The sequence below is a fragment of the Corapipo altera genome, unplaced genomic scaffold, assembly GCF_003945725.1.
Source record: "Corapipo altera isolate COAL_440 unplaced genomic scaffold, ASM394572v1 44, whole genome shotgun sequence".
In the NCBI taxonomy this organism is placed as follows: Eukaryota; Metazoa; Chordata; class Aves; order Passeriformes; family Pipridae; genus Corapipo; species Corapipo altera.
Genome location: NW_020884880.1, coordinates 1873526 through 1886738, shown reverse-complemented (window position 1 = coordinate 1886738; position 13213 = coordinate 1873526). Strand labels below are relative to the sequence as shown.

Below are 13213 nucleotides of genomic sequence, written 5' to 3'. Positions count from 1 at the left end.
GGCCCGGCCCCCGCCCGGCCCCCGCCCAATGGCGCCCGGCGCAGCCCGGGCGATGCCGTCACCCCGCGCGGCGCGGCCGCGGGTTGGCTCCGGCGCCGGGAATCGTCACATGGGCAGAGATCAGCCCAGCGCCGGGAATCGTCACCCGGGCTCGGATCAGCCCAGCGCCGGGGGCGGGGCCACCTCGCTCCGCCCTGCCCTGCCCCGGGGCGCCGAAGCGAGCGGAGCGGAGCCCCGGCGGATGGCGCGGGTGGCCGAGGAGATGCTGAGCCTGATGGAGGTCGGCGGGTCCCTGCTGGAGCGGGTGGCCGTCGGCAATCCCCTTTCCCTGGTGCTGGCAGCCTCCGCCTTCGCCCTCAGCCTCGGGTACCTGTTCCAGCTGGGGTACCGGCGCCACCTTGGAGCCGACCAGAAGGTAAGGGCTGGGGGCGGTGGGGCCAGGGAGAGGCGATGGGCCGGGCAGGGGACCCGGCGGGCTCCGCCGCTCTCCCACGAAGGGTGGTCCCTGCGGGGCAGCGCCGGGGAGCGGGGCAGGGGAGCCGGGCGCTGTCCCTTTAGGGTGCGAGCGGGGGAGGAGAGATGCGCTCACCTCGGGAGTGCCCTTCTCGGGAGCGCAGGGGAACGGGTGGTGGAATCCAAGTGTGTGGGAACCGGCTCAGGAAGGCGAGGAGCGTTTCCAGCAGCAGCCCCAGGGTAGTTTCTGGCGGGAGTGGCGGTGGCTTCACCCTCGGCCCCGCTGGTTGGTACCGCGGGAGGCGGAGGCGCTCAGACCTTGAAGAGGCAAAGGCCGTTCCCGATGCTGTTTTATCGATGGAGCTTAAAAGAAGGCACCCATTTATCTGCGAAACCCATTCCTACCCTGAAGCTGGGCGCTTTTGGGACGCTGTTTAACCAATTGTCAGCACTGTTTTGTGAGTGCCTTCTTTTCAACTGCAGTATCTTTCAGAGGCAACATACAAGAATCTTAATCGTATTCACTTTATTTTAATCCTTGCTGCTTTCAAATGTGGCTCAGTTTGAAAAAATAATCAGTTGTCCAATGTTGACCTTTTCACAAAAGAGTTTAAACAAACATGTATAAAACGTCCTTTGCGGTTAGTTTTTATATAAATAGACATTATTTTATTACTTCTGGGCACTGGGACATGCCAGGGAAGTGGTCAGATCACCAAGCCTGCCAGAGTTCCAGAAGCGTTTGGACAATGCTCTCAGGCACATGGTGTGACTCTTGGGGCTGTTCTGTGTAGGGCCAGGAGCTGGACTTCGATCCTTGTGGGTCCCTTCCAACTCAGAATATTCTATTATTCCATGATTCTGCAGTACTCTCTGAAGAAAATTCAATAATTATTTTTCTCTTTCTTCCTCAGAAATACCCACCTTTTATTTCATCAGGCATCCCTTTCCTTGGACATGCAATCGCATTTGGAAAAAGTCCCATTGAATTTTTGGAAAATGCTTATGACAAAGTATGTTTTCCCCTATGACTGGCTGAGCATATGCTAAAATATTTTTGTGTATCTGTCAAGTTCTCTCTCTGGAGCCTGTTTAAAATCAGTTCATTCTCAGCACCTTGAATATAGAACAGAGTGTGTACAGTAGGCTCTGGTATCTTCAGATCTCTTTATGTACATTGTTGTTAGAGAAGTAGTGTTTTCTGAGCTCTCTCTTGTGATTCACATGTAAAAATTATGTGTGTATATTTGGGTAATACTCATAGCTGGATCACAAGTTAATTAAAAAGTAATTTTAATGATATTAATTTCTGCCTTAATTGATATCTTTTAATCGGATTCTTTACTAATCTGTGACCAGACTGGAATGTAGCTGACCACCTCTGAGGCAACTTGATGAATTTTAAGGCCTTGCCAATGTTAAAAGGGCTGGTAAACCTCAGTAGTTTTTATACTATAACAGCCCAAAAGAAATTAACTGAGTAGAGCCTTAATTCCAGTTAAATTAGATTCTGCATGAAGGTTTGCTGGAGATGACTTTTAAATTGTAAAACCTTATTTGCTCTTAATTACCTATGCATAACTCCAAATCCAGATTTTTTTGAGACAGTGTTTGTAGATTACCGGAGGAAGTATATGCTGTCATCTCCCTGCTAGTATTTTTAGTGTTGCTGATCTTTTATTTATGTTTTTTAAATGGTTTCAAAATGTGCAAGATCACATATGTTCATTATAACATTAGATATCACTTGTAAGTATATTGAGCACAGAATTTAAATGTGGTTTAAAATATTTATATCTTTATTAAATCTGTGGATACTTCTTAGGAGAGAAAGTAATTTATTACGGAAGACCGTACATAGAGATAGGGATTTCATGATTTGTGATTTTCTTATTTAAAATAATTTTTTTTTTTATTTTTCTCTCTAAGTATGGACCTGTGTTCAGTTTCACTATGGTTGGCAAGACGTTCACATACTTACTGGGTAGTGATGCTGCTGCTCTACTGTTCAACAGTAAAAATGAAGATTTGAATGCAGAGGATGTATACTCTCGGTTAACTACACCAGTTTTTGGAAAAGGAGTTGCTTATGATGTGCCTAATGCGGTATGTATTTTAAAGATAAGATGAATGGAAACGTAGTGTAATTTGACTTCTGAGTAGGCAGCCCTGAGCTCTTGGCTCTGTATGATGGGGTTGTGTGTTCATATGCAATTCTGGCATATTGCAGTAGGTAAATAGTCTCATTTGGATAATCAAGACTGAGCGTGTTCAGGTTGCTTTCTTTACCACCTGGCCACTGTTCAGTCTGGGTGTTATATTTTGTTCTTGAAATCATCTAATCATAGAGGAAAAACTAGTAAGTGAGTCCCTTTTTCCTTTCCTTGCAGTCACGACTGACTGCAGATGACTTTTCCTTTCCAGGCAACTTTAGGTTTTTCTTCTGAGACAGCTTTTAAGAGTGATAACTTTTCATTCAATACCATGACAAATCCAGACGCGGAAGTAATAATTTAATAGTTTGTACCACAACGTTTGTCTTGCTCAGGCAAAAATCATTCTGTGTGTGTTTGCAGAATACAGTCTGCATGGGAAGCACAGAAGCTGTGTCACCTACCATTGTGTCTGAGCTAAGCGTTGACGGCTTTCTTGTTTGTGAGTGTGAGCTGTTACGTCAGACTCCCAAACTGCAGAAGGGAACTTTCCTGTGGAGGGACTTGCTCCTCCGGGACTCTGTTCAGTGCATGTTGACATCAACAGCCTCTTGTACAGCAGAGTAGTTTGGTGGCAGAAACACCACTGTGATATTTTTGATTTTTAGTTTTGGCCTGATTTTGTGTATATAAATGCCAGTTATTTGACTGGTAATAGTTTCTGTGACCATCAATTCTTTTCCTCCTTAGCATGCCTCTTCATTTTTCCTTACCTACTTGGGTGACTGTTACCCTATTAATTATGTGGCTTAGGAGCAATAATCATTACTTACTTTGCCTTCACACCTGCATTTTGCCATGATCCACAAAGTATGTATGTTGTTCTTACCCCATTCTTTTGGGAATCTCATATCCATCTTGCTACTTTGTAAATAAGTAAGGGAGAACTTGGTTGTCTCCTGCTTTGTAAGGATGTATTAAATTGTGGATAAGCAGTGTTAAAAAGTTTGGGGTAAGGATTGGTTGTTTGGGTGGTGGGTTCTTTTGCCCTTCACGGATTTGCATAGCTCCTCCCTTTGAGAATGAAACTAGCAGGACTGCAGCCTGGACAGCAAGTAGGAGATTGTTTCTTGTGTCCTACGAGAGCTCTTCCACAAATGGGGCCATTCTAACAGACTTGTTTCTACCAGTTGCAATAGTAGGAGGTCTTTCTCGAGAAGTCAGGGATGGAGTTTTGAATCCCTTTTGCAGCTGCTGGAGTGTAGAGGGTGCATGATTCTCTGCAATACATCTTTCATGTTCTTCTCTGGTTCGTAATAGTTCCAGAAAAAGTGTCTGTGAATCAGACATAGACTGCTAAGTTGGCCAGGTTTTCACTGTGTTGTGCTTCTTCTTTGGATTCTGACTGTCACAGGATATCTGCTTGAAACTGAAAGGTGATGGTTTGTCCTTAATTCTGTGAAAGTTTGCCCACTTGTTACAGCTGTTTTGACTTCTGCTTTCACACTCTACAGTTTGTGGATGGATTTGCATGTCTTCATTCAAGGGCTAGTTCTTTGATGGGATCTAATCTCATCTGTCAGGAGTTCTATAGAACTTTCAGTAAGCTCCTTGGAAATGGACATTTTTTACAAGTGTGTACCTCAGGCATATAGGGATGATTAAAGCCTTCTACCTCAAAAGTCCACCATAGACAGCTTTTTTTTTTTTATTTTTCTGAAATGAGGTCTTTTCATAGAGTTACCCTAGGGTTTCTTTTCCCCCTAAAATGTGTTTGAGTCCAGTCAAGAGAATAATCTTGCCATGTTACTTAGTAAGCCTTGGGTGTCTGTGGATAAGTCTATTTAATTTATATCTTTGATACCAGAAGGACTTTTTCCTTATTTTCTCTGCAGATTCAGGTTCCTCAGAAAATTGCCTTTTTTCCACAAAAAAAATTGCCATTTTTCTACCACAAAGATTACTTTTCTTCCTACAGCAGGGAGTTGAAGGGACTTTGCTATTGACATACACTGATTATCTCTAGTTTCCCTCTATGAAGGTAGGTATGCTCAGTTGTGGCTAGAATGCCTTCTGCCAGAGGTGAGCTGTTTTTTTGCACAGTGTTACCACCACCATTTCATTTTCAGACATCTAATGGGAAGGCATTTAGAGAGCCATGGAAAATTTCATTGGCATTCTACAGTTGATGGATCATCCCAAACTTTCTTTTGAGACTCTCTTCTCTCTGCTTAAGCTTCTAAGTATCTCTTCATTCTGGCAGTGACTTTCAGTCACATGTTTAGAAGAACCACCCCTTACTCTTTAACATGAGTAAGGTGCTTATTTACCAGTGATTCTGGTAATTATTAATATGCATAATCTATATATATATCACTCATTGATGTATATATTGACTCATATTCACTCTTTGTCTCCTCCCTCCAAGCCTCTGTAGATAGTTTCCCGAGAGGAGCTGAAATGGCAGAGGATGTGTTCACTCCTGTGTTATTCCTGTCTCCATCAAGCTGGAGATTGGCTAGCGTGTTGCAAGGGAAAATGTGCTTCTCTCTTTGCTCTGTGGCATGTGTACCTTCTGAGAGACTACTGGGGTCCCCACTGCATTCTCAAAACAGAAGTTTCTAGGAAGTAACCTTTCTTTTTATGCCTTTTGTTCTGTGAATACTTTATAGTACATGCAGAGTCCTTGGTGGAAAAGCAGTTTTTGGTGTATTACTCATGACACAGTGCAGATCTGTAGGACAGATGCCTCATTCATAATTCGGGCTTAAAAATCAAATTAATGATTTTCTGAGTCAATGTCCTGTCAGTTCATTTAATGGTTCTCATCTAAGAAAGGCTTTCTACCAGTAGGTTTATTAGCTATGAGTCTATACAAAGAAAAAGAGGAAAAGGTGAGAAAGGTGTGAAGCTCACTGTTTTCCTAGGAACCAGTTTGCCCCCTGCTTCTGTGTCTGACTTCTTGGGCAGTGATCAAAGGGCTTTGTAAAAGAAAGGGTCATCTCTAGTCCAGGGGTGAGGTATGACTGCCTGAGAGAAGACAGGATGGGGAGAAAGCAAGGAGGCCACATAACAACACAGGCTGAATCAGGACTTTGCAAGGACAGGGCTGATTAGGTTTGTGATTATATATCTAAAGGGTGTTTCAACCTTGAATGCATCTTGTGTCTAAGGGATAAAGCTTAATGAAGATACTGAAATAATTTTTTGTTTTGGTACTGCAAAAGAGAGAACCACAGCTTGTTTGAGCTATTATTTTACTTGGACATTTGTAAACTGTTGCTTGAAAAACAAAGAAGGTGAAAACCACAATATTACCTATTACTTAAATTTGAATATCTGCTGTACCTTGCAGTCCTAATCATAATCCCTATTTATTTCTGAATGTTCTTATAGTACAAATGCTAATGAATTTTAATTACATTAATATGATGATCCTTGTACTGATTGCTTTTCTGTCTCTGTTCCTTTAGATATTTTTGGAACAGAAGAAGATGCTCAAAACTGGGCTAAACATTGCCCAGTTTAAACAGCATGTATCTGTGATTGAAAAAGAAACGAAGGAGTATTTCAAAGCATGGGGAGAGAGTGGAGAGAAAAGTAAGCAATATCAGATGCATTTTTCCTCCTATTTTCTGGGAAGGAATTAAGGTCAATGCAGTATGTTTTTTGTAAATTATGCACTGCAATATTAAAGAAGTTAAAAATTACATAGGTAAAAGCGTACTGAACATCAGAAGAAACAAAATACAGGGTTTTTTTAAATCAAATATAAGACTGTTGGAGAATAAAGCTGCTCAGAAAATTACTGAAAGGAATGAAGAAAAGGAATGAAGAACTGTTTCAGTTTTGTTTTATTAGTCAGCTCACAGACAGTGCACCTGTTGTGCTTGTTTTGCATGATATCACTTCCTAGTCCTTAGGAAAAGGTGTTTCTCTGACTCCCCAGAGCCAGTGCTGGAGATCTTAAGCTCAGGGACCTTCTGCACTGAAAAACTGCATTCCTGAAGCTGATATGGTTAGGTTAGTGATCTAAGTGAAATCCTTTTTTTATTTCCCCCCCATTCCCAACTAGCTTCCTAGACATACACCATCACCATTGTCACAAGCCCCCAGCTGCATAACAGTGTCAGAAATATTTATTTAAGCCTATGTATTTGTATTTAAATACATTATATATTAATATATTGAAATATTTTGAAAGGATATAATTTATATGTCATACAGTTAATAACATGGTAATATATAATTTGATATTTCAATATCTAAGTACTAGTATATAAAAATAATTCAATGAGCAGCAAGACTAACTGCCTTCCCATGGATTTGGATTTCAGGTTTAAATTTTTGTATGATTTCACTTATATTTATAAAGGATTGTGCTCATGATGCACGGCTTGCTTTGGAAGGATTACTACCTCTGCTAGAAAAATTTCTAGAAAGAAATACCTTAGAAAAATGGTGTTGAAATCAGTGATCTAAAATTTTTTGAAGAGACACTTCATAGACACATAGAAATTTTAAATTGGATTCTTCATTCTCCTAGTCAAACAATCTAAAATTCTGTTTTAAATTATTAATCTGTGTACAGTTACTTATTTTTTTCTTCTACAAAACAAAAATAAAGAATGACCTGTAAAACATAACATCTCAACTGAGATGCATCTTCAGTAATGTTTTTCAAATCTCTCCTCAGACCTGTTTGAAGCCCTTTCAGAACTTATCATTTTGACAGCAAGTCATTGCTTACATGGGAAAGAAATCAGAAGCTTGCTGAATGAGAAGGTGGCTCAGCTGTATGCCGACCTGGATGGGGGTTTTACTCATGCTGCCTGGCTTCTGCCAGGTTGGCTACCTCTGCCAAGCTTCAGGTACCAGGAAAAACAGATAAAGCAACTTAAGCATTTTGTCTAAGCATCATTCGTTGTTTGGATTGTCCCCCACCCCCACCATTTCTTGTTTGTAAGCTATTCTAGACATCCCAATAAATCCTCGTACGCATTTTATGTATTAAGTTGCTAACAGAAGTGTTTTGAATCACAGACGTCGAGATCGAGCACACAGAGAAATAAAGAATATTTTCTACAAGGTTATCCAGAAACGTCGGAAGTCTGAGGAAAAGGAGGACGACATGCTCCAAACTCTACTTGATGCTTCATACAAGTAAGCCAAGGGTTTGGAGACTTGTCATTTATAGGTATTTTACTTTAGCTTTGAGCTCTTCAGTTAAAACTATCTACCAAAACCCAAGAAATACTCCCTCGTGTTCTGAATTGGTTTTGTTACCAGCAATTGGTCCTAGCTGTGTTCTTAAAAACAGCTTTAAAACTTGTCAATTGTTATTCAGATTTCTGAGATTTTCAGCTGTGGTTATGAGGTTGCTGAGTTTACTTCCTTTCTCTTTGCTGGTTGTTGGGGAATGATTTTCTTTAAAGCTTCTAAAAGTCTCCCTCTTTTCTGCCTTCTCCCTATCCCTGGATCTTTTGGCACTCCATTTAGGGTAAGCAACAAAAGAGTAGCAGGAGACAGAAGTACATTAGAAGAAATTGTAAATGCTATTGTAACTGGGAGCGTGACCAAGTGAAGCTCTAACATAACTCCCTCTGATGTAGGGACGGCCGCCCGCTGACCGATGATGAGATTGCTGGGATGTTGATTGGGCTGCTGCTGGCAGGGCAGCACACATCCTCCACCACCAGTGCCTGGCTTGGCTTCTTCCTTGCCAGAGACAAATCCATACAGGAACGGTGCTATGCAGAACAGAAAGCAGTTTGTGGGGATGACTTGCCACCCTTAAGTTACGACCAGGTTTGTATGTTACATTATTTCTGCTGGGTATTTAAACAAAAAAATTAAAAAATCAACAAACATGAAATAGAGCCATATGCTTTCTGATAGAGTAATAACTGGCACAGTCATTCTGCGATAACACTGTTTGCCAGTACATCTCCTCCTCTCTTCCTGTCCAAGTAAATTTTCAGCTTGATACTGTTTTTTTCATCAGTGTTCATTAAGGAAATTACAGTTTCTATGTCTATTTAAGAAATGATAGTTCTGTAGAGGAGGAAGATCCTCATATTCCCACTAAGGAAAGTGATGCTACGTGACCTTGTTCTTTAATTAGGCAACAGAAAACACTCAGGAGACAATCAGTAAGAAACTAGTTGTATTTGATTCCACTGGTCAGAGATTTTTTCCTCCTTAATTGAATCAAATAGAAAAAAAGAAATATAGCTCATAATGTACATGTAAATACAAGCTGCTTAGTCTTTTTTAAAGATTTGTTTTTAAATGGTATAAAATAGCATTTTGTTTGTGTTGAATAAACTTGGCTATATTTCGATATATAATTTTCTCGGTATTTTCAGCTCAAGGATCTCAGTTTGCTGGATCGCTGTCTAAAAGAAACTTTAAGGCTCAGACCTCCTATAATGACCATGATGAGAATGGCTAGAACTCCCCAGGTGAGGACACTTTTTGGAGCTCACTTTACTGCAGCAGCACAGGCCAGATCAGAGGTATCTCAGTTGGCAGAAGGAAACACAAGTGAGCAGTGTTTGCTGGCAGGGAGGAAAGCCGATGGTCGCCTGCGGTTCTGTCAGTGGTAGCGTAGGCAGAGTTGATTGATGAAAGGAATTAGTACCTTCAACTTGGTATTTGTTACCTTCATCTAGAATTGTGGCCAGTTTCAGGCTACTCCAGCCCCCAGAAAGCAAGATGTTGATGGAGTGAAGCAAGCAGATGGCCACAAAGACGGTAGGGGGTTGTGGTGAAAGGCTGAGGGAACAGGGTGTTTTTTGGTCTGGAGAAGGGCAGGCTCTGAGGGGACCTAGGAATAGCCACATGCAGCAAAACTGACTCTTTCTTGTAGCTGTCAGTCTTACTTTAGTTTGGTGCCACAATTTAAAGCTATTTCTTGTTTGCCAAGTATTTTTAATAGCTATCATGGAAAAATTTGGTATGCACTTAATACAAGCTAGGAAATCTGAAAGAAAACTTGGTGCTTGTAATAAGATACCAAGTCAGATAAGTCATTTTTTTAAATTATGCCCCTCCAATGACAAAGGCTTTCAATAAGTTTTAAGTTTATTAATTTTTTTAAGACCTCCTGTAGAATTGCCAGTCTTATTAAAGCAGCTGAAAGGTTCCTGCAACTACTTGAACATTGTGACCTGTACAAGTAAGAGAGAGAGTGTTAGGCTGCATTCATTTTAAATGCACTTAGCCAAAATCTATTTCGAAATTCAAGCCTCATGATGCAACAGTTCAGGCAGCACTTCTAAAAGAAAAATGGAGACATTTTGTGACGTGCAGGGTCTTGTCTCTTCTCTTGTAGACCATTGCTGGATACAGTATTCCCCCTGGCCATCAGGTCTGTGTATCTCCTACTGTTAACCACAGACTCAGAGACTCCTGGAATGATGCTCTAGACTTCAAGCCTGACCGATACCTCCAAGATAACCCAGCAGCTGGAGAGAAATTTGCGTACATTCCATTTGGCGCTGGTAAGAGAATGCAGCACCTTCCTGAGTGAGGTGTGCTGAGGTGGCTCATACCAGTCATCTCGTACAGCACCTCTCCACACTGCAGCATCGGAGAAGAGATTTTTTTTCTTTCTGTTTCTGCCTGAAAGTTTTCTTTCTGTGGAAGTGCTGTTAAAACAATTAAGTTAATAATTCTGCATTAGTCATAGCTGTACGTATCACTCAGAGCAGTACTCAAAACACATCTTTAGGTTAGCATGCGTGATGCTTGACTCAAATCTTTTCAAGTCAAGGTAAAACCTGGTATTACAAGGTCAGTTTTAGGCGGAGTAAAAATCTGCAGAGTCACCTTGAAATTATTGCCACAGTGCAGTTAAGAGTTGATCTCATTTCTCAGTGTTCCAAATGCTTCTTTGCTAGTACATAAATTACTGCTTTCTAGTGGGGACAGAACAACACAATTTCGTTCCACTTACTCATCTGTTTAATGCAGTAACAGCTTAGAATAAGACTTAAGTGAAGTTATGGAATGGGGTATGTCCAACATCAGAGCCTTGGATTGTTTAGAAAGGGGCAACTACTGTCTGCATAAAACTTTTAAAGTTAACTGGTTGTCAAAGGGGATTTAATAACAAAAAATTCTAACTGCATTTTATGGCTTTCCCTCTAGGCCGTCATCGCTGCATTGGAGAAAACTTTGCTTATGTTCAAATTAAGACTATTTGGTCTACTTTGCTTCGTTTGTATGAATTTGATCTCATCAATGACTATTTTCCAACTATAAATTATACAACAATGATACACACACCTAATAACCCCGTTATCAGATATAAGAGGAGGTCACTGTAAATTCTGGTCCTAAAGCCTTACTTATTTAAATTGTGTGAACTAACAGACTTTTGAATAAAATTGTGACAGAATGAGTAGCAAATGGAAGCTGTTGCATCTACTGTAAGGAAAGCGAAAGTCATCTACCAAATGCAAAGTTTTTGCATCTGTTTTGTTTGCTCCCACCATTTACTGCTGCTGTGTATAATTGCTTGTTCTACAACTTTCTCATTGTATTTTTAAAGCAGAAGTGTCTTTTCTATTGGTGTAACACTTTTAAGATGCATGCCAGCTCTTTAATGAAGAAATAAGTGATTTCTACAAGTGGAACCTTTTACTTTTGAAAAATAATTGAAGATTACTTACCCCAAATAACTAAGGGGCAAGGCTAATACCTTACCTCTGCACTCAATCACAGTAAATCCACCAGGGAACAGGCACCACAGCGGAATGTACTTGGTGGTGCCCTTCCTTTGGCATTTATGATTCTGTTCCATGCAAGGGAGGGATGGTCTTGGCTAATTTAACAAAATGTTACTGTATAGCTCAGTGGTAGGCAGAGTACAAAATGATAACAGTTATTCTTGAAAAGACTTAAGTCATTTAACTGTCTAACTTGAAGTAGTGGTAAAATGCTTAGGTTCAGAAAGCAACGAATAATTCTCTACAAAAAAGTTCTGAAAATAGTGATCTCTGGAAGCTTGATGTACAGTGTGAAAGTAAAAATATGATGATCTAAACCCATGAATTTTGTAAAAAAGATGTTTGTGTATAAAAGGGTCACAAATTAAGTGAAATAGCTGAATGTTCAGTTTGGTACTGATGGACCAATCATGCAGGATTGTTAAATGGTTTTTGGTTCAAAAGTGGTGATGATAAATGGTAATGAGCTCTGGCTCACGTGACTTTTGAATTAAATTTATAAACAAACCTCTTGGGGAAGTTTTCTGTGCCCAGCTCTGTCAGTTCTTTTTGAAAAGCTTTTGTAAGTAATTTTGTAATAAAGCAACTTCAATTAGTTGCTAAGAGCTCCCTCCCCCCTTTATCAGTGCACAGTGTAGCAAGGGCTTTGTCCTGTCTTTCCTGTCTGAACTCAGTTACAAAACCTTGTATTTGTATCAGTCATGGCAGCTGAGGGAGTGCAGGATGTTCTCTTCCAGCCCTGTCAGATATGACCAGGAACTTCAGAAGCCAGATTTGTACCTGTCCTTCTCTTTAGTAGCAGTGCTTTGGAATCTGTAAAAAGTAAAGCTGCAGCCACCACAAGCAGGACCACAGGTAGGAAGCAACTTGTTCCGTGTAAATAAGGGAGCACTCCTTGAACACACTTAGAAGCATGAAGTCATCTTTATTTCAGTACTTTGACAAAATACCCATAAAATTCAAAACTTCTACCATTACAAAAATAGGTCTCTACAAGTGATATTCTGTCTGCACTGCCAGTAGCAAATATTACGAGAGTCAATGTAATTTCAGTAGCCTTGCCAGAAAAAGTGCAAGTAAACTTTGCTGAATGTAGCTCAATTTAATTAATACACAAGTTTCATCTTCGCACCCTTTTCATAAATACACACTTCATAAGTTAATCATTTAAATTAGCATTCCACAAATATACATGTAATTTAATGGTGGGGGGTTTTTTGTTTTGGGTTTGGGGGGATTTTTTTTGGTTTTTTGTTTGTTTGGAGGGGTTTTTTTGTTTGTTTTCCATGAACACAAAGCGCCTACATACATAAATCCCAGTCTATGTTGGTGTGCCAGGATGGAACTGTATACAATCGTATAGCTGTGTTCATATTGGTCCCACAATATACACGTTGTACAAAAGCACAGAAAGAGCACAGATTTACAGAAGGCAATCTGTTAGCATCACTGCCAGTGATGGAGATGTTGAAGGGTATTATTATCTTCTCATACCCATGTGCAACTGAGTGTATGATGTCGAACCTGTTAAGATGGAGAAAAATTTCCATTAAGATTATTTGGAGCAAGTATACCAAGATGCACCAGTGACATTCAGCTGAATAAGCCTGAAAGATTTTACACGGAAAAACATAAAATAGTTTGCGTTGGAAGGGGCATTTAAAGGTCAAATCTTTTAAGAACAAAGCTTCTCCAAATGATGGATTTTATGCTGAAGTAAGACTTCAACACAGGAACTTCAAAAATCAAGATTGATAAATTTCATCCTGTTGTTCTAACAATTTTTTTTATGTATTCCTCTTGCAGCACAAAATTGGCCATAATCTATGGGACAAAACAGCTGTAACTCCTATAGTTCAGAGTGGTAGGAGA

At 40.3% G+C, this 13213-nt stretch overlaps 2 protein-coding genes across 9 annotated transcripts in view; one reads left to right on the top strand and one right to left on the bottom strand.

Moving 5' to 3' along the window:
* Positions 1-201: 201 nt before the first annotated feature.
* On the top strand, positions 202-11848 carry LOC113945416 (lanosterol 14-alpha demethylase). 2 transcript variants are annotated; one of them, XM_027639530.1, is made up of 10 exons: positions 203-415; positions 1368-1466; positions 2383-2559; positions 6080-6206; positions 7303-7477; positions 7650-7769; positions 8219-8414; positions 8975-9070; positions 9943-10111; positions 10761-11848. In XM_027639530.1, the coding sequence occupies exons 1-10, from the start codon at positions 242-244 to the stop codon at positions 10937-10939; spliced, it is 1512 nt and encodes a 503-aa protein (XP_027495331.1). In that variant the 5' UTR covers positions 203-241; the 3' UTR covers positions 10940-11848. The 2 variants fall into 2 exon arrangements, with proteins under 2 accessions (XP_027495332.1, XP_027495331.1); XM_027639531.1 differs by lacking the exon at positions 1368-1466 and having other exon boundaries at positions 202-415.
* A 393-nt stretch (positions 11849-12241) lies between these two features.
* AKAP9 (A-kinase anchoring protein 9) overlaps positions 12242-13213 on the bottom strand; it is a 114156-nt gene continuing 113184 nt past the window's right edge. For all 7 annotated transcript variants that reach the window (XM_027639507.1, XM_027639508.1, XM_027639512.1 and 4 more), the window contains one exon: positions 12242-12865. In XM_027639507.1, the coding sequence (XP_027495308.1) occupies positions 12822-12865 (44 nt within the window). In that variant the 3' untranslated portion in view covers positions 12242-12821. The remainder of the gene's footprint in view (positions 12866-13213) is intronic.

What these genes read in the sequence shown, in the direction of transcription:
- LOC113945416 (XM_027639530.1), top strand. Translation starts at nt 242, where the DNA reads ATGGCGCGGGTGGCCGAGGAGATGCTGAGCCTGATGGAGGTCGGCGGG. An exon ending in CACCCTTAAGTTACGACCAG is followed by an intron (nt 8,415 to 8,974) that starts GTTTGTATGTTA and finishes CGGTATTTTCAG; the next exon opens with CTCAAGGATCTCAGTTTGCT. An exon ending in GTACATTCCATTTGGCGCTG is followed by an intron (nt 10,112 to 10,760) that starts GTAAGAGAATGC and finishes CTTTCCCTCTAG; the next exon opens with GCCGTCATCGCTGCATTGGA.